At 43.8% G+C, this 27,801-nt stretch overlaps 1 protein-coding gene across 3 annotated transcripts; it reads left to right on the top strand.

The window, feature by feature from the left end:
* rhbdf1a (rhomboid 5 homolog 1a) lies at positions 1-27,801 on the top strand. 3 transcript variants are annotated; one of them, XM_084372358.1, is made up of 19 exons: positions 1-599; positions 18,508-18,652; positions 18,748-18,887; positions 19,387-19,491; positions 21,249-21,462; positions 21,760-21,966; positions 22,170-22,292; positions 22,433-22,596; positions 23,118-23,369; positions 23,484-23,595; positions 23,693-23,767; positions 23,886-24,047; positions 24,158-24,258; positions 24,355-24,418; positions 24,727-24,821; positions 24,933-25,008; positions 25,220-25,320; positions 26,464-26,617; positions 26,763-27,801. In XM_084372358.1, the coding sequence occupies exons 2-19, from the start codon at positions 18,536-18,538 to the stop codon at positions 27,180-27,182; spliced, it is 2,682 nt and encodes an 893-aa protein (XP_084228484.1). In that variant the 5' UTR covers positions 1-599; positions 18,508-18,535; the 3' UTR covers positions 27,183-27,801. The 3 variants fall into 3 exon arrangements, with proteins under 3 accessions (XP_084228484.1, XP_084228483.1, XP_084228485.1); XM_084372357.1 differs by having other exon boundaries at positions 2-599; positions 19,384-19,491; XM_084372359.1 differs by lacking the exon at positions 19,387-19,491 and having other exon boundaries at positions 2-599.

The following is a 27,801-nucleotide window of genomic DNA, read 5'->3' as shown; positions in this document are numbered from 1 at the left end:
CGAAGAGCTTAACGTGTGACGTGGTCCACTGAAGAGGGAGCAGAGACCTGGAGCCCAGTTGCAGCCCTCGGACCCTCTCTGGCTGAAGATATCGCTTAGTCACCGTCGCTCACCGGGAGCAGCAGCGCCGCCCTGTGTACACAGCGATTGGTTGGGTGATCTTGACGGGCTCGCCTTCTCCACAGACCGTCTCCAGTCCAGGGCGGGGCTGACTCTCCGTCAAACTGAATTAGGCTACAACCGGCAGAAGAAAACTTGCCCAGGGTCGATCCATGGAGCAGTGTGGGAATGCTGTATCCGTAGGTGGGAATCAGAGAACCGGACGGGCAGCCACATTTCGGCCACATCACCCTCGGACTGCCTCTGCTGCTGGTGTGTGCCAGAGTGGCCAGATTTAACAGCACGGCACCGGGCTCGGCTTGAAAACATCTGCGGGGTGGAAGAAGGAGAAGGAGAAGGAGAAGGAGCGCGTTTATTCCTGCGCCGCTATCAGGATGATGTGACAAATCAACTCGTCTGCTGCCTGGGAAAACATCTGTGAAACCGGATTTTATTTTTTTTTTCACTGCTGGAGATCATCTGTGCTGCTTGACAGAAGGGTAAGTTGTGTCATTATATCATGACCGTCTCCTGCGGTCGCCCATACGGAAGGCAGCCGCCGGGAGGAAGCGCTCACGCGTCGTGATCGAAGGGGGGGATACGCGAGCTGATACTAGTCGATTGAATTACTGGTCGATCAGTCGACATGGGAGTCCTTCACACCCTACACACAGCATCATTTAGGTTACAGTGTGCTGTGCTGTACGCGCTGCTTTTAGTGGAGTTTTTCATAGTGAAAGTAGGCTATTTAAAGTACTCATGTAGTATAATTGGATCTACCTTTAGGCCCAGTAACCTTTTTAGAAAAGTGTGAAATACCCTGCACATTCAAGGGATGCTGAAGTGGATTTAATGAGGTGTGAAATGAGCCTCATGTCTAAAATGAGACATAGGCCGGGAAGCTGAATTCCCTTTCTTTTCCTTCCTTTTCTTTTTCTTCTGCTTTTTTTTTTTTTGATTTTGACTAAAACTTTCATTAGGACCAAACTGTGTGAGCCAAAGGCCTGATTGAGCATCATGTGGCCGGAGGCTGAAGGAACATAGCTCGACCAAAGAATGTAGGCTACATACATGACAACGTTGTTGAATAATCATGCAACACATCACGCATAAAGTCACGCCATGACCTCACTCATCTGTGTCATCCTCCTCCCACTCATCCTCCACCTTCTCTTGGTCATCATCAGCATCACCATCGTCTTCCTCAAGGGCAGTCATGAGTGTGGATGCATGTTTCTGTGAATCAACAGAAAACATCATCACACATTGGCTGTGCTGTAAAAGACTACTCACAAATGTTACATAATTCACAATGAAACTATGGATAAGAAAAGCAGCTTGCGCTCCTCACATCACCTCTCTACACTCGACCCCTCTGATCCTGACAGTATTTCTTCTTCAGATCTGTGTTTTCTTCTGCGTTGGGGTTTTCACGAGGCAGTGATTCAAAGTGACTCACAGCAGACGGTCACAAAAGGCACACAAATTCCTCAAAATCACACGCGTGGAGGGGCCACCTCAATGTCTAGATTTGACTCATCGGAGGTTAAAGGCTCCAGGACGGAAGCTCGCATCTTAACAAACTGCAAACTTGTTGACATCGGAAAGGTTACGCGCTGCAATGTCCTACAATACCTGGGCAGACTGAAGTGAAACCGTAGACGTACTGTATTAGAAACTGCTGAGTTATTTTGGCAGACAGGACATAGGAGCACATGGCCTGGTTTGTGTGCCCAGTGTTCCTGAAACCGTATCACATGGAGGGAGGGGGAGATCATGGCTCGGGGTGATGTAATCACACCGATAAAGCTGGGCCCTGATGTGTGATAGTGGCAGTCATGCTCATCCTCTGTATCTACTCCAACTGCACCCCAGAGACAATATTACCAATGTGTGTGTGTGTGTGTGTGTGTGTTTGGATGTTTATGTGGGTGCATGTTGGTACGTGATACTCGTAGGGGGCTAGGAGTAGCAGTGCTGAGGCAGGTGGACCATCCAGGCTGGCCTGTGTTGACTGGCTGGTATGTGAGATTTTCAGGGGGCTGCTGAGGGGGCCACACCGTAGTCATGCCTGCATGACTCATGGCGCGGTATCTGTCTGTCTGTCAGTCTTGCCAAGTGCACACAGTCCTGTACAACTGCCTCACGGTGTTGCCTTCAAAAAAGCTACAGAGTAGGAATTTACGCTCGGTGGTTATGTAACACCTTTATTCATTGACATTCTTCAATAGAAATGTCTTTCCATACATCCCAACGCATGCATCGCTACGCCAGCACCGTGGTGATGTTTTTCATGTGGCCTAATCGCTTCAAGATGATGCATTTACAAGCAGGACACAGTTTTTTTTTTTTTTTTTTAGTCCAGATCAAGCTCTCTTTGTAGATTTGATGCTCTGCTGATGAGATGACTTCTTCAGGACTACAAGTGATAAGTTTCCGGGAAGGAGCCCCCCGACTCTTCCCAAACAGAGGTGTACTCTCTGCGATTGTTGGTCATTTTCTTCAGCGTCTGGATAGAGCTCGCTCTGAGTTTCAGATGAAACGAGCGTCACTTGGCTGAATGCTCCCATGTGTGCAGAACACATGCTTCTCTAAATAACTTCAGGCTGTTTCGATGGCAAACATCTGTATCACGAGTCCAAACTTTGTAGACTTGAGAGTCCTGTTTACCAGGCGACCTCAATTTTACCTTTATTACTGATGTAGAGGATTTGCTCTGATCATATTTTTAAAGTGGTTTAACATACTGTGTTAAATATATACTATGCAACATTTCTTCATTAAAATGTCTGAAAATAACAAGAGTTGTGTACTTAAATGAACTCAACAATATTCAAAACCAGAGAAATACACAAACTTATTCAAGGTAATTTCATTTTATTTGGTCGCCTATGGCTTTAACTTCCGGGAGAGAGTGGGGAAGGACTAAAAGGACTAAACGTAACGTTTAAATCTTTAAAATAAATCTATAAAAATGCCCTTGTCCTTCAACAATTGTGCCTGAGTCCCGTCAGATAGATCTCCCATCTCCCAACTCCCATGATCACACGCTACTACATACTGGTCGACATATATTTTTAGTCCACTATGTCAATTTCTGCCCTTTACAGTAATATTATAATCCTTCAGGTTTTTCATTTCACTTGTTCACACATTCTTTTAAACCCTGACAGGATGCTGATTTTTCCATAACGTTCCCTGAACGGCTTTTAAAAATCTTAATATTCCACATTCTGTATCTGTTGTGTCAGTATATCACAACAGAAGACACCGTATTTTTGTTGGTTGCACCATTACACCACAGGGAATAATTATTTAAGTTGTGTGCATTGTTTTATGCTTTTCAGACTTTCAGCTCAAGATATTTTGTATCATTAGGGTCTTCACTTAAATTAAAAAATACATCTCTGCAGGTTTTAACAGTGCTTATCTACTTATTCTAAGCTTGTAATGACTGAACTACTCAGTGTGAGTGTATAGTGTTGAAGAGGTTATTAATATCAAGCAGCATTTGTAAAAGCATGATGAGTTTAAGTACTACAGAGCCGAGTTATATATTTCTCTGAGACTGTCATGTCTCTGTTTTCACAGCAGGCGTCTGCTTTGTATAAAATCTGCTGCAGTGAAGATTGTCTCCTGTGTTGACTTGGGAATGTGGGGCAGGGCAGCAGTATCTGGAGAGGTTAAACATGTTAACCGACTTGTTCTGCTACTTTAGAGACAATATGCGTTTCTGCCAAATATTTGTAACAACTGTTCCCACTGCTGAGCTCAAACAGACATTAGCTTTAAAGCATGTCAGGTACGGTTTTGCAGGGGATTGATGGTGAGAGAGCCCACAGGCAGTGTTTGATCATCAAGTCCTCCGTGGTTCCCGCTCGGCGCGTACCTTTCTGACTTTGATGTCGTTCCGGTTTTGACTAAGCTGTCAGGAGCAGGAAGGAGTCATTTTTCTCACGTGTCAAATAATGTGGTGTTTGTGGAAGAACAGAAACCAAGTTGTGTCTCCAGTGTCTGCCATGCAATACATTTAGGAATGCAAGCAAATACATTGTGCCTCGATATCGTCGGGAAGAAACAAAACATATATTGGTTGCGGTACACTAGAAGTGTGGTGTACAGATCATCATCCTGTTTGTCTTATTGGAAATATAGTACACTGAGTATTGCGTGATCTCAGCGCGCTCCCCCTGTTCACGGTTTGGTTGTGTGACTCACAGCCGTTGCATTCAATTGTTCCCGTCCCATGACATCTTGGCGGTGGCATGATGCAGCGGCAGCCATGACGGTGAAGTCAGTTGTGATGTAATGCTGTAATGCAGCAGCAGGGCTATTTCAGGTCTGAGCCTCCAAGGCCTCCGTCTGCCAGCACGCCACCCAGCCCTTCTCTCAGTCAGCACCTCATATGTCATGATCCAGACAGCCATACATGAACCGGCATTCACAGAATTTACTAGAAACCTTTGATGCACAGGTTTGCAGAAAAGTCAGAGGCGTAACTAAATTGAAAATATAGGTTACCGTGAATTGTTTTCACAGTTACTTGGTTTAGACCAACATTAGGCAGCAGCAGAGATGAAAACATCTAATTTGGAGTTGGTAGTTACAGGGTGTTTGCTTTCCTTGCAGCTTGTGTTCTCACTGACATGGTGTCTGAGGCTGGTTGACCTCAGGACAAAACTCATTTTCAGGGCTGTGGGAATGCTGTGTGTGTTTTCTCAGAAGGCTGGCACTTACAGACCAGCAGCAATGGTCCCTTGAACTTTGATCTTCCTCTTGGAGTGTGAGGAGCTCTCGGAGGGCGTTTCCAGAGATAAACCAATAAATATCTTTCTCTACCTGGTGCCTCGAGACAGAAATATACTTCCCAGGTGTGTTGCAATTGCGTAGTTTTACCCGTGTGAATTCTCTTGTCAGGGAGTTTAGTTTCAAACAAAACAGACAAGCTTGCTTTAACAGAAGTACACCTCAATGGACAACCTGCATGTTATGCTAGTGGAAGAAATGCACCACAATTTCCACAATCTGGCAACCTAAATGTTGTCTTATCGTTAATGGATCATTTAAATCATAAAGCCATTGGTTACAACTTTAAAGGACTGCATGATTCCAAAATAAACAAAGGTATTTTTTCTCTAACCTGTTGTGCTGTTTATCCACGTAGATTGTTTTGGTGTGAGTTGCTGAGTTTTGGAGATATCGGCCATAGAGATGTCTGCATTGTCTTGAATATAACAGAACTAGATGGCACTCGGCTTGTGGTGCTCAAATCGGCGAAGAAACAAAAACACATTTGAAAAACTCAACAGCATTGTCTTGTTCCTGAAATCGCGACCCACGTACTCAAGTAAATTCATGTACTAACCATTTTCTTTCCGGAAAGACAGTGTGCATCTTCTCAGGGACGAGAGGCTTACTTATTAAGCTAGCTAACGTTACAGTTCGGCTGAGGAGGATGCAATTAATGTTTACACACATCCCACACTGTCATGAGCACAAGCCAATCATCCATCCTTCCTGGTGCACGGTAATACTGTCGTGTTTGGTTAAAAAGGAAATAGTTCCTACATGAAACTGCTCACAACAAGATCTGTGTATTACCTAGAGTAACCGGGTCATGATCTCTGGAAGACATCACTCTTGAGTTTGTCAATTGCGCTTCTTTTTGGCCCTTTGATCACCACAAATTCGAGAGAAGGCAGACATCTCTTCGACTGATATCTCCAAAATTTAGCAACTGAATACATAGCACAACAGGCAAGAGGACAGATATGTGTTTATGATTTTGGGGTATGATTTATTACAGAAGAGTTAGAAATAGCAGACCTTAATATTCAAAATACACCCAGTTAGTTATTTTGTGGTTTACTAATCCACATTGGAGACCGTAGTGCGGTGCATGCAGCACAGGCCTCGACTGCTGTAATGACAGCACTGTGTTGTGTCTGTTTACTTTTTCTTAGATCATTTTAAGACCAGAGGACCAACTCAAGGAACACCCTGACTGATACAGTATCCCAGCACAGTCGCATGAGAGTGCAGTTTTAAATAGGATAGCCTTCCCCCAGCCCCCCCCTTCACTCCTCCCCCCACCCCTCTATCTTTGGCACAGTCAGTCGTCATACCCAGAGGCTGTGAATCCTCATTGTGTACCAGACTGCTGAAGTCAAGTTGACTGCTCCCTGAATGGAACGGCACACACACACAGTTATATCTGGACAGTTTCAACAGTCCCACCAACATCGCATACCATGCACCAAACTCACTCCAGCAGCTTTCCCAGAAATGAGGGTGTGTTTTGGACTCCTCCGTGCCTTGTGTTTTACTGGCCTTTTTCGGAAGAGGTGGATCTAAGCGAGTTTGGTTGTTCTTTTCTTTTGACTGACTATTTAAGTGTTGTGCTCAGAGGTCACTAAAGTGTGCCCTTGGAACATCACCAATTTTGTTTTTTATACAAATAGATTTTGGTTAATCTGTCGGACTGTGTTTGTCAGTCAGATGGATTGACGTGGCAACAAGCCAGCCGCTGTTGGCATATGCGAACAAATACCTGATCGTTTAACTCTCAACTTTCCTTTTCTACTGCCGCTGCTTCTCTTCACACGCGTGCCAACTTTCCTTCCATTTGCCAGTTGACGCAGCGCTCGTAATGCCGCGTGCCAGGGAAAATCATGTAAAGCCTCTCATTTATGGTGCCCAGTTGATCACGCCCAGTTAGAGTGAAGGCATCATGCTCAAAGACTTATATGTGGTGAAGCATATTCACACAGGATGGGGCAAAAACAAACATGAGCAGTTATGAAAATCAACGCTAATATATTCCTGGAGGCTGTCAGAGTTTGTACTGCAACACTGTTAGTTTCACTTCTCTTGTCTGAATTAGACATTCTGTCTCCTCATTTCCTGATCATCGGTAGCTCCATGACAACATTTGCTCGTTGTCAAACCTTTAGCGGACTAAGGAAGTGTCCCTAGATGTGTGCTCTATGACCTGGTGGGGAGAACTGACTTTATTTCCACAGACAAAGAGTCTGTGTGTTTTCTTCAGTTAAGTCAGAACTGAGAAGGCCTCCCCCTCACTGGGCCTGTGTCTGTCCCAGAGGACCTGACCCAGCCTTCCCAGTTTTCCTGTGCCTTTGTCGGGAGTTTTCCACAGATCTTTTGGCCCAGCTGCACAGCTTCATTCTTCCTCCTTCCTCCCCATCATTCTCGCATTTATATCTCCCTGATCCCAGTGCGGAGACCTTGGTTTGCCCTCTGGGTGTTCCCCTGGATGCCCCCTCACTTCCCCAGAGTAGCCTATAGCAGAGATGATATTATTAGCTGGTAAATGCATAAATCTTGTTTATGAGGTTTTGTTTGCTTTGATCACTGATACGTTCTGTAGTGGACTTTTACTCCAGTAAAAATAAAAGCCTCTGTCTCTGGGGAAGTCTACAAGAAGTAGAATTACACTGAACAGAAATCTGTTCAGAACTTGAATCTAAAATATTCAATAGTTTAGGAAAATTATTATTATTAGACAAATTAAATTGTAAGATGCTTCTTGGATGAGTGCAGCAAATGCAACCGTTCTAAATTTAGTGCATGCACACGTGGCTTAAACGTGTGCATGTACGTGTAAGTAACACATCTGTGGATCTGTGAATGTTCTTCATTATCTGAAAGAACTGTCTTTGAGTACCAGTCATAGAAATGGCGCCGCCTTGATGAATGACTCTCCCTTGTTTTGACACAGAGACCCAAATCTCACCTTACATTTTATCTGAGTCATTGCACCACAATCTAAGGTGTTCACAGCCTCTGCCAAAATGTATTATGACCCACTTTTGTGTCCCATCCACAGTGTCTGAGTGACAGGCAGACACACATATTTCTCCGAACGTCAAAAACTATATCCGAAACACACTTTCTGTAAAGTTAATTTTATTCCTTTTTCACACAGCAGTTTGAGCAGAGGGTGTGTTGTAGTTGATGTTTGTATGACTGATGTTTGCGCTCTTCCCACCACTCGCAGTGTTGGGAACTAGAGCACATACTGCAGCTGTGAATAAGCACTTATCTGTTGGTCAAAATGCTTTATCATTCATAAGTCATGCCCAGCCAGATAAATTTTGTGTGTGTAAGACTCATTTTGCTCTGCTGCTTCTCTTTCATCCACATATTTTCCTGTGTAAGAGATGTGAGAGATTCAAATATCAGAGCTTTATTAAAGTGACCTAGTTGTTGTGTGTGGAACAAAAACGGTTTTCCCTCCCTCCAATCCAGAGGGGAACCTGAAGGCTAAATAGGTCTCTTAAGTTGTTGCCTCTGCTAAAATTAAATAAAATCCTGCTACCTGTGACAATCGCGTTTGTACTTTCACTCAAAACACTCTGTGTGACAGTGATGTGCAACATAAAATGTGTTTCGGTGCAGAAGGAAGCTGCTGGCCTCAATTGATATTCCCTGTCCTTCACTTGACTTACCTCAGGCTGTGCACGCCGACACATAGACACCGCACACTCATAGACACGCATGCGCAGTGCACGCCCACGCCCACGCACATGTGTGCGTTTCTACATATATATTCACACCCTGCAGTGGTGAAAATCGATGCAGTCAATACTATGTACTCTGGGCTGGTACAGGTCTGCAGATCGTTCAGGGAGACATTTTCTGAAATTGCATGTGAAGGTTGCATCCGTCAGAGGCATTTTAGTAATTTCAGCAAGCGTATGACATGAAATCTTTGAGAGATTGAAAGGGTAAAAGCCCTAATTAGACCTTCCTCTGAAGGTTGAGCCAATCAATGAAAACATTTTAGAGACTTTGAATAAAAAAAAATAGATGAAAATAAATTGAATGATTGAATGATCGATATCCTGGATTCATGACTGGTAAATGTGAGCTGTCTCTTTTCATGCCATGGTATGCACATTTATAAATGTTCGATGTGTTTTTATGACACATACGTTTTTATCTCACATCCTTGATGTGGGTGTTCCTCCCCTCTTGTTGAGACTGGTGACTTGAATTTGCTTTCGGAGAAATTTAGCAATGTGGATGGTTAACAGCTGCTGTCAGCAAGATGAAGACGTTATTTTTAAGGGAAAAGAAATCAGCGGTCTAATTTATTGGTTATTTATATTTTTCTCCTAAGAAGTCACATTTCAATCCTCAAAATCCAGAGCATTGAAGAGTTTATGTTAACTGTAATCACGACTGATACGTTGGTTTGATTTTGACCAAAAGTGATTTGCCTTTTTTAGCCTCTAAAGTTCTTCGACATCATGCTTTATTCTTTGAGAAGCTAAATTAAGTAAAGTTATGAAATTATTAAGAATTCAGTTTGACTAATCGCTCCTTATCGCCTTCGAAAATCCCTTTAAGCGACAACTTAGAGGCTGACTTTGGAAAGCTCGGTGAAATGAAAGCCTCCATTCTCCTCTACTTGAATCCATGCTAATATGGCTAATTCCCATTGTCCCATTGCTACAGGCCACACTTCATCTGCTCTCCTCAATAGACGTGTCAGCTTCGATGTCACAGTACACTGCGATCTCACTCTCTGACCGCTCTGCACGAGGCAGGAGTGGGCGGCAGGCCTGAATCAAACAAGCCCTATTATTTTCTGCGTAGCGACGTATGCCTCAACTTGGCCAGGGAAGGGATGTGTATGTTTACGTGTGCGGTGTGGATGTGTTCCTGTGCATGTGAGCAAGTGTATGTTGTTTCCGTGGCTGTGTGGACCGGACGTGGAGAATGTGGCTGGCCTGCAGTGTGTTTCCTGCCTTGGTTTGCACGTCTCCCCCTCCTCAGCTCTGCACTTCCTTCCCTCCCGCACTCCTCAGTAAAATAAGCAGCAACCTGACCGCCTTCCATGCTGGTGGTCTCCAACAGAGGATATGAGATGACAGAGCTGATGGCTCTCCTTTGTGAAGTTATTTTTAACCCCGTTGATTGATTAGATCACAAAGATAAACCTAAACAGTCGTGATAGTAACACGACACTGCGTGCTGTGTTTTCTGTTTTTAAGATTTAATCAGCTTACCAGGGTTATAGCCTTTGTCCTTTTAATCATACATGCAATATACCCAATATGATGTCTTTGCTAAACCATAATGGAGTTACCTCGTCTTGTGCCTCACCCTGAGTAATTATTTCAGCAGGGAATTTGCTTAGTGGGCCATTTCCATTGATGGCGGAATTGTAACTTCAGCCTGCTCTTGCTTTTTTTGACCACGATCAGGCTTGCACAATGACCGTTGTTCAAGCCCTGTCCACATCAGGCGATACAATGCAGCCTTTTGTAGGCTTGATTCAGGCTGATATCACGCTGGAAACTATTTAGATGGGGATCACATGTTGTTAGGGAACGCTCTTTCTGAGATTCTCCTCTTACTCACTTAACGAGAGAATGTCAAACCTCCCGTAAACAATGACTTGCTTGTTTGCAGTCTCAGGACACATTTGGGAGGACTGGGCGCTGTACGAAAGATGGCTTACTTCCCATTGTTGTCTAAAGTGTATTCTACTAGTGAGCCATATGTCTAAGATGTGTCAAACCAGGGCGGGTCACGGGTCGAGACCTACACTATAACCTTGTCAGAAAGTCTCTTCTCATTGATCTCCTGATTATATCTGGTGAGTACAAGTAGAGATCTCTGACAGGAGCTGTGAAATCATTTTCATCTGGTTCGACAGCTCTAATTTGAAAATGTAATATTGAAATAAAAGTATTTCCATGCTTTGGAAGAGACTTATTGAGCATATCGGAAAAGATGTATGAGTCCTATGCAACAATCTGTTTTTAAAAACATCTTTATCCCATTACATAATTACATTATCATTTACTACTTGTAATAAGCAGACAGAATCCTATCTAAATCTAATTGCCTCTCATCCCTCTCAATCCTGAGGGCAGAATAAACTATAGCATTATAAATTAGACATGCCAGTTCTGCAATGAACTGGCCAGATGTGCCGCTGGTTTTTAAACATCTACCACATCTTTCTGTTCACCTCTGACATAAGGTCAGGCCCTCTGGAGTATTATAGTGTTGTTGAGTTTCATTAACTGTCGTGCACATGCTCTGTTTGCCCCAGAGCGGAGTTGCACAGTGGGTTTTGGGAGCAGCTGATTTTCCCCCACTCTGTGGTGGGCATTGAGTTTCCTTGTAGGGTACAGCTGGAGATACAGTAAGTTGAGATAAGCTTCTACAGCAAACAAAGAGGTTTCAGGTCTGGCAGCTGGAGTCCCAGCCCAAAACAAACTGCTTATCAACTGCTTTATTCCAAAGTGGCGAAGGCCATTTCGCTGTGGGCAGATTTCACAGGGTGTTACCAGGTCTGACTGAAGTGGTCATGGAGTATACACGCAGCTTTGTTGTTGTTGTACAGAGCCATATCTAGTTTTCTTGGCCTGTGAGATTTATATAGCCCACACACAGGGAGTTTTTACTGTCGGCTTCTACCCTAAGATTAGAGAAACAAACAGTGGACCGAGACAGATATACTAAGTGAGCCTTATTTTTCCACTGAAGTGAAGACAGGTCTTTACTTTCTGTTGTGAGCTGAAACAGGCACGTTAACAATCCTGAGAACAGAGGCGCTTTGGCTGAGGGGCCTCTTCTGTGTTTGCGGCAGCTCCAGTAGGACGGGTGCAGTAAATAATTCACCTGTGCAGAATGACTAAATAATTCAACTGCTGAATTAGCCACCCATGTAATAATGTTTCACCTATACAGCAATAAGAGAGAAAACTTGAGCTGATATTCAGTCAGCTGATACTGTGTTCATAAACACACAGAGATTAAAGTAATGGTATATCTCGGTTTCTGTGTTCTCTCAACACGTCTCCCCTCCCCTCATATTGATTTCCTGTGCAGGATATTACTGCACGTAAGACGGCTGGGTCCTGTGCTGATAAAATAACAAAGTGCAATTTTCCAGGACCAACAACACACTGTATAAGGCTGACAATATCTAAGGCTTTGTTGAGGAAGACGGAAGGCAGTGCAGGCAATACGATGGTGAAAACAGATATTGCTTCTGGTGGTCATTTCTGCCACAGAGATAGCTGCATCCAGTTCTATTAAACTAGTTTGATGTGCACAGCTTTTGAAGGGTGTAGTCACGTTTTCTTGTGACAGAAAACAGCCCACTGCTCAGAGATCTGGAGCAGGATGTTTTTTATGTTGGTGTTTCATCCAGACGAACATTTGCAGTTGAGCTCTATAAATACACCACACGCACGTAGCCCACTGTTAGGAGGCCATTTTTACTCTCATGAGCTATTCATGTCTCTGGCACTCAATCCTGTCATTTAGTAAACACTGTTATGACAGTGAGGGAGTCTGGCAATGGACCCGATACAAATCTGTCACTCCAGATTGAAACCGCTGAGACTAAAAGGTTAAGTCTCCATTGTAAAATCCCACCAAGTGCTGACAGCCTGAGTTAAAGATCTGTGGAAAACATGGGAAAATGCATGAGCTGCTCCACCCTTCTTGGCTGGGTCTGTCAGCCATGCCCACCCTCACACCGCCCACCTTGCGAGTCAAAGCAGCCCCACCCGCTCACCGTGCCTGCCCCTCAGCTAGCTGTGACACTTGATCTCAGGGTCAGCTGCGATGGGTATTTCTGCTGTGTGTGTTTTAATGTCGTAAGGGCTGGTTTGATGTGACAGCCTGTCACATGTCACTAGGGTCAATTCAGATGACTGCAGCTTTACTGGTGCTCAGTTGCACTTCGCTCGCCTGCGGCTGTCCTGGAGTATTTTTCTCCCTGTAAGATGGGCAGAAAGGGTGATTGAGGGAGGCTTTAAGGCTGAACCGTGGACCACAGCTCGATTTTATATTTGTTGAGGAAGAAATTGTGAGTGGAAGTCACGTTGCTCATAGAATCAAGTTATATCATACATGTAACTCTGTATTTAAATCATCATCTACGACTGGTTAAGTGACCTGGCATTAATGTCTGCAGTACAACATGCCTTTGTCTACGTTATGTTTCTATTCTCCTCACCAAAATGAAATATCAGTAGCTCTGTAGTTTTGTTTGCTCCTTAATTGTCCCGGTCAGAAGCACGATGTGCTATGTAAAGATCAAAAGCAAGTTCTGCAATTAATGCACAGATGGGCCTCAGATGCCTGCAGGGACTACACAAGACACATGCCTGCAGTGTTATTAAGTGTAAAAGATTTACGTTTAGCTCGTCTGTCAGGGTGAATTGCCGGATCTGTTGCTCCTTCATATTGTTTTCCACATGCCTCCACCCAACCACGAGAATGACTATGTGGTCATGAGTTTCTGCTCACCATTACGAAATCCCATTTAAAGGAACAACAGCTATTGAGGTTGATTTCAAAATGTCAGCATTAAGTTTGTCTGATCTAGATAGCGCTTCATTTGATGCCTGATTTGCTTTGTATGGTTTCTTATATTAAATAGAGCCTTTACCTAGAAGGTTTTGTGTTATATAAGTGAGAGAATAACTTAGGCAGAGTGACATGCCTGCACAGCCTAGTTTCCCTCCATTGTTTCCAGTCGAGCATTGCCTCCAGCATGGAATGAAACATAAGGAACAATGGATAGTAGGAGCATTTATAGTGAATGACTAACTGTGACATCATGAGGAAAACTAAACATAACCTGTTTGTGCCATTAGGTTGTAAGTGAGACAGTAGGCTGTTAAATCCACAGGAGGAGAGCAACATCACTCGATATTGAAAAGCCTTGCTAATATGTGGGAAATGCTGAGGTAACACTACAATAATTTGAGCCTGAATGGTCAAAAAGATTATTTGTAGCAGACAGGAAGAGAAAAAGGATGAAAGAGGGAAAGGAGGAACAAAGGCCTGAGGCCAGGAAGCGCTGCAGTTCTCAAGAATGAGGTATCTGGACTTTTTCACTACCCATATTAATGAGGTCATCCAGTATGGCGCCTGCCCGTGCATGTTAGGTGGCAATTGCTCCTGTCTACTGTCCACCCTGACTCTATAATCCCTGCCGGGAGCAGGCTAGGCTACCTGGCCAGCCTCTGTCAGCCTCAATGACACAGCTCTGTCTGCCACCCTGTGTGGCTGCAACTAGCCTGCCTCCTGTAGAGTAGCACATAGCAGCAGAGTACACACAGTACCCGGAAACCAGCCAGCTCCTGTCCATAATGGTTAGACTTCATGTGGTTTCCTTCTCTGCCATTTCAGCTTGGTTCAGTTTCAGCCAGAGATCGTGAGGAATGTGGATATGGCATGCTCTGAGATTAGAAATGGCCCCGGCTAGAGAAGATTTAGAGAATGTGCAAATATTTCTCAAGACTATCCCAGAAATGTAAAATTCATAAATTACTTTTTGAAAACACGTGATACGGTGGAGTCGAGTGCACTTTGTAGAGCTCTGTGTCCATCATTTCTCTTCATGTAAACAGTGAATAGGGACATTTTAAACAAGACATCTGCAGAAAACGAATCCAATATAAAAGAGGCCATGGCCGGATTACTATTTTATTTATGATGGATGTGAAACTCGCAAGCCTTTGCACATATTTGAGGCATAAGAGCGGTCTGAGAAAGCTGGTTAGGTTGTACACAATGAACAAGCACAAAATGAAGCAGTAGCATGCCCCCACCCTCACTATGCTTTATTTTCTCTGCCCTGAGTGTGTCGAAGGTGGCATTTAGAGCTCCATCCACTGAGCCAGCCAGTCTTCTGTTTGACTTTAAGCATCACCTGTGACAGCTGGGCCTCTGTTGTCATTAGCCGGTGCCTTTGTCTGCATGACGGGAGACCATTACCGAGTGATTATATTAAATAATGGCATGGAAAACTTCAATCAGCTTCAGTGTGTACGTTGAACATATAACAATGGATTGCAGCTCCCCAGACAGAGAGAAGGAGTGCTAGTTATGCCTGTCAACCCTGGTCATTATGGCCTGCCGGACATCTCTGCACCTGGAGAGATGTCAGCTTATCCTCTGTGTTTTGTCCTCCTGTCTGTCTCACCCTGCCTAATGGAGAGAATAAGTGGTCTGAAGAGACATTTTCAGCCCCAGAATTAAAAACAACATACAGGCTTGTCCTGGGTCCCGTGATTGAGTAGGAAGTGTTAGATTCGCACAAGGACCAAACGACGGCAGGAAGCCAGTTTTAGAAGGCGCAGTGTAAAGTTACGGGTGTGGGCGTTTTCCCTCTTTAGATGTGGATCTTGAAGTCAAAACAAATCTTTTTGGGAAGCTAGATTAAATCACGATGGTCTAAAGAATGTGCGCCTCAAATCAGCGCTGGGAATGTAAACGCTGTGGGAAACTATTGCGCGTTTCGAATTGCTGCCATGTAACATCTCAACCAGAAAATAACACAATCACCTTGAGAGTAAGATAACAAATTGTGGTGCGCTAGCTAAGAAGCTGATCTGGTTCGATGTATTGGTATAGTGTGGCCTCACTAAGCCAATGCTTTACAGCTGACTGTCTTTAACCATCGAACTTGACCATGAACAGATAAAATGCACAATGTCAAGGGAGGGCTAATCCTCCAGTCTGGATAATTGCCAAAGACTGAATTCAATCACGTCTCCTTCCCCCAAGGATATCTCTGCTTCTGAAAGACTTCCCGCTTATGAAGACCTGTCCTTCTCCGACAGGGATCAGCCTCGAGTTCTTCCTGCTCTGTGCAGTGATTTCCAATTATCACTCGATGGAGAAATGACTGACATTTTCACTGCTCCCTCACAGTGCAAAATGAGTTGGTGGCTGTCGTGGCCACGCTTGCATCTGAGCAGCGACTATGCCAACTGTTCCAGCTTCACTACTCCTGAGACACGAGTCGCGGGCCCATGCCAGCTCGCTGCCATGTTGACTTTGGAGGAGGACAAGAGAGAAAGAGGGAGACAGACTACTGAGGCATTTGGCTTAGCTGTCTGTCTGTCTGCCTGTCTGACATTGGAGGTTTACCTTGGGCTTTGACCAAAGGCTCTAACAGTCCACTGATCAACAGGCTAATGGAAAACCATAACAAAAGCTGCATTAATGCATTAAGTTTTGCTTGCGTCTTCTGTAAGACTGCATTCACATGTCTGTTTTGAAGTGTGTTTGGCATGATAAGAACATTTTTGCTACCGTGTGAGGTACAGATGTGTTATGTCTTTTATTTAAAGCTGTCGGATATTTTGGCTACACTCTCACTTCATTGACATAGTTTGATGTTTTTTTTTAAAGTCTGTCTGTGTGGGTTTATTCTGGCTAGCGAGCAGAGAGCAGGCATAAAGAAACAATGAAGCAGTAATTGCCTGTTAATAGCAATCACTCACACTGAGGGAAACGTGCAAGTAAGAAAGAAAAGAGAGTGAGACAGTAGGAAGCCTGAAGCAGGAGGAGAAGCGCAGTGTAGAAATAATTAGAGTTTTTAGTTTGCTGCCACCCATCCCTCCTTCTTTCTCTGAAGGCAGAGCAGCATCGACATCAACGACAGAGTTAGAGCAGGAGGAGCCAAAGCTTAAGCAATCAAACAATGTTTAGCATGGAGGAAAATTAGGTTCCCCTGCTGCCTGCGTCGAGTTCAGTCCCAGTGTGTTTCCAATCTGCAACCCTGAAGCTCCTCCCGTCACTGATCTGCTCTATATCAGGAGCCCCGCTGTTTGAACTAATGGTGAAAGTAATTAAATGTCGAGTGTTCTGGCCTGGGGCAAGAGAGAGGACTGTTGTGCACAAGCAGAGATACTGGTGTCAGATTTGCATTTCCCTAATGTTAGTAGCTGGTCCATGAGAGACACAGAGTCTGTGATGATTCTTCACAAAGCGTTTGAAAGCACTTTGCTGACTTTCTTTAGTAATACAAAAAGGGTCACGTTGTGTCCTTTCACTCTGTTTACTGGTCCTCATCTGCCCACCTCTCTCTGTTTCCCACACTCAGAGCCTCTGACTCTGCACCAGCCAGCTTTGGTCCAGTCTGCCTTGCTAATCTCGTATCACAGCTCAGACAATGTCAGTGGAGGTCAAACAACATTCAGTGTTAAAGCAAGATACGTGCACAATGCCAAAACTTTCCAGACTGTGGGTGATAGAAAGATGACACTCGACTATAACAACTTGTAATGCAAATTACTATTTTATAAAAATCCCATCTAGTTTTTCTGCCTCTTGTAGCACTCTCAATACTTTCATTGTGGCAGAAATGCATCATGTGATGAAGAACCTATACCAGTGACCTTCTGTGAACTGGTGAATTGAGAAATACCTGACGAGAACTAGACTGTGTTTAAATATTAACACATTGGTGATGACCCCTGCCGCCCTCAGTCTGAGGTTTTGCTTCCGTCTCTGCTGAGATCCACTGACAGCGCTTCCCATCATCACTTGGGCTAAAACAGAAGCCTGTGGTGCGTTGAAATGGCAATGCGAAGCAGATGTGGTCACTAGAGGCCATGGACTTTTTTTCAAGGAGCTGGATCTGTAACAGGAGAAGTGAGGACATGACCTGTCGTGACTGCTTAAAGCCCAAAGCCCCTGATGTGACAACAGGAATGAGTGTGTGTCAATGCCATCTTGAGAGGCATTTAAACTAAATGAGACTCTGAAATAGCAGTAACCTAAGGATGGGAAAGGCATTTTCCAAATTCATTTGGTTTTGTAACAGCTCCATAACTGAGGAGACACCCTCTTTCGCAAGTTTACACATTTGTGCTTTGCAGAAAGGCAGTTATCATTTAGTTAATTCCTCTTGCTTGCAGAGTGAAAGATAGCTTTAATCAAAAATGAATTCCTGACTATGCAAACACACATTTTCGTGGGATGATACTTGATCGTTTGAAGTGTAACTGATGGCTGTGTACTGTTAAGGGCTAAAAGAGTTCAAGTTTTCCGTGGGAATTAAGAAAATGACAGGAAATGAACCACCAGGCCCAGAGAAGTGAGGTTAGGCAGTGGGACAATAAAATAAGAGGCTGGTGATAACAAGGCTGCAGCTACAGGGAGGCTCTCTGATGGCGAGGTTTATTGCGCACCTCCCTGGGCCCACAGGCCTCGTCATGGGAATGCATACATAGTCATTAGACTCTTATAGATGTCTGCTGGAAGAAGATCAACTTTTAACCGCAAACAGGGATTAAGTTTGACTTTAACTGTAGAATTAAGGGATTTCTTTTAAGACTGTGAGCTTCCTCACTCTCCAGCACAAATATTTATTGCCACTTTTAACGGCTCCGTGAACTGTTTTGGTCTGTTCTCAGTGGTTTCTACTTTACCAGCTAATGAATAGAAAAATGTAAACGGTCACGCTTGAAACCAAAAGGGGCCTCAGCACCCTCTTGTGAAACAATTTTGCAGCACCCAGCCATTGTGGCCATTACTGTATGTTTTTAGCTGTGCACATGTGGTTAATTGAGACTTATTTTAATAACGACATCTTCTCCTTCTCTTTCTGTGCAGCTGGCAGGCCTGGGGTGGGACAGAGAACATGGCTGAACCACGGCGGGAGAGCACCAGCAGCCTGCAGAGGAAGAAACCTCCCTGGCTCAGACTGGACATTCCCACAACTCAGATGTCACTAGACGAGCCTCCCACATTTGTTCAGGTGTCCTTTCTCACATAATCCCGTCCTCCCTATAGTTTTATTATTTTTGTCATGACTTGTGTTGACACATTTCATATGCGTTCTTACCCGTGTAGCCGGTGAAGAGGCAGGGGTTCCTGCGCAGTATCAGCATGCCAGTGGAGACCTCTCACCTCCAGTCCCCACCCCGCGACTTCTTTGAGACCCGGCGGCCTGTCCTGCAACGCCAGTCATCCATCACTCAGACCATAAAGAGGTAAAGGCAGTTAGCAACATAGCACTGGATTTTTATATTGACATCTTGATGTGTGACACCTCTTTTGCAGAGAAGCATGCAGATATGGTTGGTTTTTTTTTAATAAACTATAGTATGTGTCTCAAGTATGCAGATTATGGAATGAAATGCTATGTAATATAAGCAGCACATGCTTATATAAGATTCATGAGTTAAATTGAGGATGTTGGCAGCCCGTGCCTCCCTGCTTACCTTACCTTTTTCCTAATTGCATGTCTGTTTCTGATTAAAAATCTTGATGTCATCTGCCTGGAAATAACTTTCCTAATTGTAAGTCTTAAAAAAAAACAAGTCTTAACCTAACAGTCTGCTTTGCTTTCTCTGCATGGTGTCTGCTACAGCACTGTCCAGCTGCACTTTTCCTTCTCACTGCCTGTTGTTGTCTTTTTCTCTTTCCTTCTCCTCCTCCCTTCTGTTTCTTCTCTTCACCTTCCGGCCCTGCTCTGCCTGGTCACAGCAGCAGAAGGGTGCGCTTTGAGCGGATTAACACGGTGCCCATTAAGGGGCAGCGGGCTGCTCGCCGCAGCACCAGGAAACACCACTCGCTCTCAAGAACCCTGCTCAGGTACGGCAGGACAGGAAGTCCCTCACATGACTGCAAGTGCTGGGGTCTGGTGGTAAATGTGTATATATAGTTTTTTACTATGAGGAAATAAGTGAGCAGTTATTTCACAATCTTAATTCTGACATGATTTTCCCAATGTTCCTTTAAAAGTGCTGTATACGAATCGTCTAATTCACCTGTTGAATTCATGCTAAACAAACAGAGGGCGACACATCGCCAAATAATAGTAATTGCAAACAGCTGCTATATGTAGCTGCCATTAACTCGTTAGTTTAGTTAGCTCAGTTAGTATTACAACTAGTGATCCTTTCACAGAGTCTATTTCGTATATTAGAATTGAAAATTAAGAATATTAGAATAAAAACGTTAGAGAGCTTGTACACATCTCCCAGCTAAAACTACAGGGAAGCCCAAGACATAAAACTGGACTATCACTTCTTAACCCTTCTCTGAAATAAGGTCAACACTGTGTCTTCACATTCTGATACTTTTAGTTAATTTCTGAATGTTTTAAACGTGTTTAAAGTGTTATACATGAGGCACGTGTCACAAGAGTTTCTTTTTCAGTCACTGGCAGTTGCACGTGTGTCATTGCCACAAAGACTTCTTTTTAAATGAGTCAGAAGAGGACCTGAAACTAAAAGCATTTTCCTGTTACAAATTCCTCTGTATTTAGAGTTACAGTAATGACCCAGCTGGGCAGCGGGAGGGGCCACACATTTCCCTAAACATCTGTGAAACAGCGTTCATCACAAGAAGTTGTTGCTTCTGAGTGGTACTCGTTAGTGAGTCAGTGTTTGAAGACTGACATGCTGGGTCCTATGGCTTCTTAAGCGGACACTGATTAGATAAGTCTGGTTCATATCTATGTTCAACCATAATCATAAGAAAGAAGGTTAGCGAGGGCACGTCTACTGCTTCAAAGACAGGCACACATGCTAGAATATTAGCTGTACAATAATGTCACGACACCAATTTTGAGAGCAAAAGCTATTCACTGATAGAAAGAGCGAGCTAAGCTAGCTAGAAATGTATTTTAAACCGAACTTCACTGAACACTCACTCTGCAGCTGGTAATTAGTGTAGAAACAGTCTGAACTTTCCTTTGAAGAATGTTTCCACTTCCACTTCCTGCCCTTGGGGTGCAATAACATTGTTTGCTCTGGTACTTATTAGGCTTCGACTTCAACAACGTGATTGCATGTATATTCATCAAGGTTTGGTGGAATGGGCCCATGTGGAAAGTGGAGTAAGACACAATTAAAACCTCAGAAAAATCCCTCATTCTCTGTGCGAATTGGATTTGCTTTCTGCGTATGTCAATAAGGATTAGGAAAACGTGAATAAGTTGGATTTTATTTGCGGCATAAGAACTCCAGTAATCTTTCTCTTGCTCTCTCTTTCTTTGAACATTGACTCTTAGTCAGAGAGAGAGAGAGAGAGAGAGAGAGTGTGTGTGTGTGTGTGTGTGTGGCTACCTGTCTTTTCCAACAGTGTCTGGACATAAACATGCCCAGGCTTGTTCCCTCTACCTGTCCTATTACTTGCAATAGCTAGGGCACTTTTTTTTTTCACATCCTCAGAAATGCCTTCTTATCAGTGTCACACATGTTTGCCAACCCACTCCTCCATGTACACGCCTCTTAAGAGGATTTTCACGAGTGTCTCTGTATCTTTAGCATTAAATCTGTGTGTGAGAAATGAAGCAGGTGTTTTGTGGCTCAGAGCTGAAAGGTCAGTGTGGTTTGTGGTGTTAGGGGAACAGCGGACTGGTTCGGGGTCAGTAAGGACGGCGACGCTACCCAGAAATGGCAGAGGAAAAGCCTGCGCCACTGCAGCCTGCGTTATGGAAAGCTGAAACCACAGGTGATCCGAGAGATGGATCTGCCCAGCCAGGACAACATCTCCTTAACCAGCACTGAGACCCCACCTCCTCTCTATGTCCCCTCCTCACAGCATGGCATGCAAAAGGTAAAGGAGTATATTGGTTGCTTCGCCGATTGCTGGTCCTGTTGAATCCATATTTATTTAATGAAAATATATCATGCAGATGGTGGAGAGTCATGTGCTTTAAATTGAAAAATTATGTTCTTGAATGTATCAACATCATCTTGGCACGCAGGTGCATTTTGACCACATATTCTCCTTACGTTAGCCAGTCTCTTGTGTTCAATCCATCTTTAATAACATGTGAAATGTCTGAGGTAAAACACGGCCATATTGTTTGGCTCTTTCTAACTACCACTTGTTAAACCCACTGGTCTCCAGATTGTGGACCCATTGGCGCGAGGACGAGCCTTTCGAATGGTGGAGGAGGTGGACGGCTACAGCGTGCCTCAGACCCCCATCACCCCTGGAGCCGCCTCGCTTTGCTCTTTCACCAGCTCCCGCTCAGGTCTCAACCGACTGCCTCGCCGACGGAAGAGGGAGTCTGTGGCGAAGATGAGCTTCAGGGCCGCAGCAGCGCTCGTCAAGGTGAGCCAGAGGGACGAAACCCACCGGCAGGTTTAATACAAAAATGTAAAATGCATGCAATAATTGAAAATAACTGCACCAAAGCGTTTGTCTACATGTTCCTTTCTGCACTTGTATTTGATTTTATTATGTATTACTATATCACCAATTATGATGGAAAAAGTACCACTGTGAATGCATATATGTGTGTGTGTGTTTCTCAGGGGCGCTCAATAAGGGAGAGCACGCTAAGACGGGCCCAAAGACGCAGCTTCACCCCCGCCAGCTTCATGGAGGAGGACATGGTTGACTTTCCTGATGAACTGGATACATCTTTCTTTGCCAGAGTAAGGCAGAAAAAACAGCAATGTTTGTCGTTATTATGTATCCATGTGTTTTTTTTTAATTTGATAATAAATCTAATTTAAAATCCCACAAGATTACAACTTTTTGAACCTCTACTCACTATTTCTCTTGGCCTTTCTAGGATATTCTGATGCAGGAAGAATTGTCCACGTATGCAGACGAGGTGTTCGAGTCTCCGTCTGAGGCAGCCATGAAAGATGCAGAGCCCAGCGGCAACAAGGATGAGACGGAGCTGACAGGCAGTGCCCTAGATAAGACAGAGCTGGAGAGAAGTCACCTCATGCTGTAAGTTACTACACTGTGCCCACAGTGTTGTTAGGGAGTCAGGCTGTACGGATAACACCATTTTTAAAATAATGATTCACACCCATTCATGTTACCTGTAAGTAGGGGTGGAAGATCATCACCGCTCGAGTTGTGGAGCCATATTTAATGTGCTTCTACTTCTGTTTCCAAACTTTACATAACCTCATTGACTAGCAGGCCTGCACTGTGTGACCAGACCTATAGACGTATTGTAAATAATGCCGTATGAGCTGTCACTAGCAGCATGGCTTATGAGGGAAAAGAACTATCTTTGATAATATATTGTGTTTCAAAGGTGCAAATGGAGAAATTCATAGCTATTTGAAGTCTATTTTGCAGTCTACAAGGCAAACATTACAAAAAGAGATGGCAGATTAGTTTTTCTAAGCTCTATTGATACCGGTCTGATACGAATATGAATATTATCTAGTCTCAATCAAGAGTATGAAGTCTATTTCATTTCTGTCTCTCCCTTTTCTCTCCTCTGTTAACTATTCCAGACCTCTGGAGCGAGGGTGGCGTAAAGCCAAAGAAGGAACTCCAGGACCACCAAAGGTGCCCTTGCGGCAGGAGGTTGTGAGTGTTACCGGGCAGCGGCGTGGTCAGCGCATCGTTGTACCTGTCAAGAAGCTTTTTGCCCGAGAGAAGAGGCCTTATGGATTGGGCATGGTAGGAAAGCTCACAAACCGCACCTACCGCAAGCGCATTGACAGCTACGTCAAGAGGCAGATAGAGGACATGGACGACCATAGGTACGACATATCCCCACATCTGACTAATGAGCGCTTTTTCTCTGCTTCTCGACACTGATGGATGCTGACTGCTGCTATTCTTTTTTTAAACTACATACTCTCTGTGTCCTCTAGGCCTTTTTTTACATACTGGATCACCTTTGTTCATTTACTCATCACTATCCTGGCTGTATGCATCTACGGTATTGCGCCAGTGGGTTTCTCCCAGCATGAAACGGTTGATTCTGTAAGTAACAGCAGCTCAATGAGATGACAATATTTCCATCTCATTATGACTCACTTAAGATTAATTATACTCCTTTTTTTTATTTCTTCTTATTTAGGTTTTAAGAAACAAAGGTGTGTATGAAAATGTCAAGTTTGTACAGCAAGAGAACTTCTGGATCGGGCCGGGTTCGGTAAGCACGCTTCTCTTGATAATGTGTCACAGATCAAAAATAACACAAGCAATAATCGTGGAAATATCTTGAAATAAATACAACATTTTTGATTTTCCCTTTATCTGCCAATGGTTAGGAATCTCTGATCCACTTGGGGGCCAAATACTCTCCATGCATGCGGCAGGACAAGCAGGTGCATGATCTTATCAGGGAAAAGAGAGCTATCGAGCGCAACTCCGCCTGCTGCGTGCGGAACGATCGCTCTGGCTGTGTCCAAACGTCAGAGGAGGAGTGCTCGGTCAGTAAACAAATCCAGTTTTTATTCGTGTCCCTTGACCTTTAAAAATTCAACGACAGACAGAAGCTATGGGAGGTCCTGACCCCCTCTGTGTGTGGCTTTATTTCTAGAGTACTCTAGCTGTGTGGGTGAAGTGGCCGAGGCATTCCAGCACGCCGCAGTTAAATGGTAAAGACAGACAGCATGGCTCTGTGTGTCATCAGGACCCCAGGTAAGATATAATGGCAAAGCTCTTCCATTTTAAAGTGCACAATATAAATTGGCTGATACCTGTAAATAAAGTTTGTTATTGTTTGTGTCATTACAGGATATGTCTAGAGCCTGCCTCAGTATCACCTCATGAATGGCCTGATGACATCACAAAGTGGCCAGTGAGTACAGTAAAACCCTCTCTGGTATTTAGACATAAAATAGGGGCTCGGAGATTATAAATAAGGTTGTTATACTACAGGCGATGTGACCTTGATAAAATGCTTGGAGGAATTAATTATCCTTATTTCTAGCATTTGAAACATTACATAACGATTGGTGCTCGCAGGCTCTGTCCTTCCTGACAAATATGCAAATGTATCGGTTGGTGATATCTCTTTGCATTTTGACGAATACAGGTGTGCTCTGATGAATATTCAAAGCTTTAAATCACTGCTATAAAAAACTAAAACGCTGTTCTGGGTTTTAGATTTGTACCAGGTACAACACAGGGAACCACACCAACCTGCCTCACATAGACTGTACCATCACAGGCCGACCCTGCTGCATCGGAACCAAAGGGAGGTGAGAAGAGCCTTTGAATGATCCTATGACAAACATTTATTAAGACACATTATGTATGACTACTTTATTACTTTTATTGATTTACTAATTGGTGCTTGTTTTTTTTACAAGGTGTGAAATCACATCCCGAGAATATTGTGACTTCATGAAGGGCTACTTTCATGAGGAGGCAACGCTCTGCTCTCAAGTAAGGAACTTTGTCCTTGTTAACACAAATGACACATTTTAACTTAAAAAAAGGAGAGATGCTGTTTTAATAAAAGCTAAAACTCCAAAAAAGTTTGCTGCATCTGTTGCTATTTTAATTGTGTGTCCTATTCTGTTTATTTCCTGAATACGAAAATACATTAATCACATTAATATGTGTTTTATTTTGTCTTTCCTATGTCTTCTTTCAGGTGCACTGCATGGATGATGTATGCGGCCTGTTGCCTTTCCTCAACCCTGAGATCCCAGATCAGTTTTACAGGCTCTGGCTCTCACTTTTCCTGCATGCTGGGTGAGTCAGATGCTGTCAGGATCATAGAAAGTAGTTTTGCTTATTCTAAGATTTGCCTGGAAAAAGAAACTGACAAAAGGGAGATTTGATTGTACTATTAAAAAATGTATATTCATAGAGTTTTTTTAGTTTTTTGTAGTTTTTCTAAAGGACCAGTGTGTAGGATTTAGTTGCATCTATCAGTAAGGTTACAGAAAACACAATTATGAATATGAATTTAATTTCTGCCAATAGATCCCCCAAAACTCTACACACTGGACCTTTAAAGTAAAAGAAAAAAAGACTGTGTAAAGCATGATAGTAGAAAATGAAAGCAAATCTAACCAGAAGCACAATTTAGCAGATAAAGTCAGTCTATGAATTTTAAAAGAGCTGAAAGGCAGCTTTGGCTCATATACTAGATCAGTGTTTTCAAGGACACCACACCCAGCGGTGAGGAAAAGGATGATTAAAAGATCAGAATCAGAGTCAGGTTTATCGGCCGAATATGTTTGGCATATACAGGTACAAGGAAATTGATCTCAGTCGTCAGCAGCTCTTGTTGTACTCGTAGTCCCATCACAACAAAACAAACGCACAGAAAGATAAGGAGACATTCAGCAAATATGGAAGAGACGGATATAAAAACAGAAGACAAACAATAAGCAGCGGAACAAAAAACCATGCCGCGGCTAAAGGTGAGGTTATTGGTTGTTAACTGCATAGCGGTGCAAGTAATAGTCTATTGGTAGTTCATTAAAAAACACACATGATGGCTAAATGTACATCACTTGCTATCAGTGGTAAATGGTGGAAAAGTATTTTACCGAAGTACTTCAATGTTCCTGTGATAGAAGAAGTCAGTCAGTCAGCACAAAGAGCTGACCTCACAGTTAAGGGGAGCAGTGCTCATGCTTCATCGTCATGCTGTCTGTTATCCGTCTCCAGGGTAATTAAACAAAGTGCCCTCGCTACACGAACTCATTAAGCTTCAATGAGATAGAGACTGATTTTGTTGATGGGCAAAGTCACTGGGCTGTTGAGGGCTTTGCCTCGTCTCCACAGGGGAATTATGTCCCGCACACGTGCAGCTTTTCACACGCATACGCACACATATGTCACATTGTACACACATGAGCACTTTGTCCATTTCTGCCCTCCCAGGATCCTTCACTGCCTGGTGTCGGTGGCTTTCCAGATGACCATCCTGAGGGACTTGGAGAAACTGGCGGGCTGGCTGCGCATCTCAATCATTTACATCCTCAGTGGCATCACTGGCAACTTAGCTTCAGCCATCTTCCTGCCCTACAGAGCAGAGGTGATCACCAGTCAGGAACATTCATGAAATATTAGTGCAGAAATATTATTAGAAATAGGATTAATGAGTCATGCCATGTGTTATAAATGTTTAACATGTACATTTTTGGAGGCTTACGTCCGTCTCTCTCCTGTCTGTGTCCCAGGTGGGGCCAGCCGGCTCTCAGTTTGGGATCCTGGCCTGCCTGTTTGTGGAGTTGTTTCAGAGCTGGCAGATCCTCGCACAGCCCTGGAGGGCCTTCACCAAGCTGCTGTGTGTGGTGCTCTTTCTCTTTGCCTTTGGGCTGTTGCCCTGGATCGACAATTTTGCCCACATTTGTGGCTTCATCTCCGGCTTCTTCCTGTCCTTCGCCTTTTTACCGTACATCAGCTTTGGCCGCATGGACCTGTACCGCAAACGCTGTCAGATCATCGTCTTCCTGCTGGTGTTTGTCGGGCTCTTTTCAGGCCTTGTGGTGCTCTTCTATGTCTACCCAATTAAGTGTGAGTGGTGCGAGTTGCTCACCTGCATCCCATTCACGGACAAATTCTGCGAGAAGTACGACCTCAACGCCCACCTCCACTGAAGCGTCAGCAGTGCGAGCGCAACAGAAAGGCATCAGGTCAAAAGACGTGGACTGACAGACGATATCAGCCAGTCTGTGTCTCCACTCTGCCCCCGTGTGACTGTCCCCTTCTCTGTGAACAATGACAATATACTTGTGTTTTTTTACTCTGTCTGTATGAATACCTATGCCACTCATCTTAAGGACTTCCTTTAATCACCTCCCTGTTCACCGGCAGTCATTGTCACTCCTACACTGTCAAGTGGAACAAAGGTATGGCACTTCTGAACCTCATCAAAGCTCCCAGCTGCCCTTTACATGTGAGGAGGGAATTAGAGAAGCCAACGCTGGTACAGAGAGAAGGATTTTTTTACATTCACACTCCAGACAAAGGTTTTATTATTATTCAGGCAACCTCATACAGAAGCAGGGACTAAAATCAAATATTGATACCTTTGGTGCCTTGTTGATAAATGTACCAACTACTGCCATATTTTTGTTACATTATGCTGAGCACTCGAATGTTTTCTTTTATTTGTTTATTGCTTCTCAAGAAGTGATGATTGTTTTAAACATGGTAGTGTTTTAGCTACCTGTCTACTCACATGTAACTGAAAACAACAGTAAAAAAATCTACAAA

The sequence above is a fragment of the Pagrus pagrus genome, assembly GCF_965226575.1.
Source record: "Pagrus pagrus genome assembly, chromosome: 13".
In the NCBI taxonomy this organism is placed as follows: Eukaryota; Metazoa; Chordata; class Actinopteri; order Spariformes; family Sparidae; genus Pagrus; species Pagrus pagrus.
Note: the sequence above shows the minus strand (reverse complement) of the source record. Positions and strands in the feature narration are given on the sequence as shown.

Bases quoted from the DNA above. Each gene is read 5' to 3' on its own strand.
- rhbdf1a (XM_084372357.1), top strand. From the start codon at position 18,536: ATGGCTGAACCACGGCGGGAGAGCACCAGCAGCCTGCAGAGGAAGAAA. The intron at 21,967-22,169 runs GTGAGCCAGAGG...TGTGTTTCTCAG, and splicing joins CCGCAGCAGCGCTCGTCAAG to GGGCGCTCAATAAGGGAGAG. The intron at 26,618-26,762 runs GTGATCACCAGT...TCTGTGTCCCAG, and splicing joins TCCTGCCCTACAGAGCAGAG to GTGGGGCCAGCCGGCTCTCA.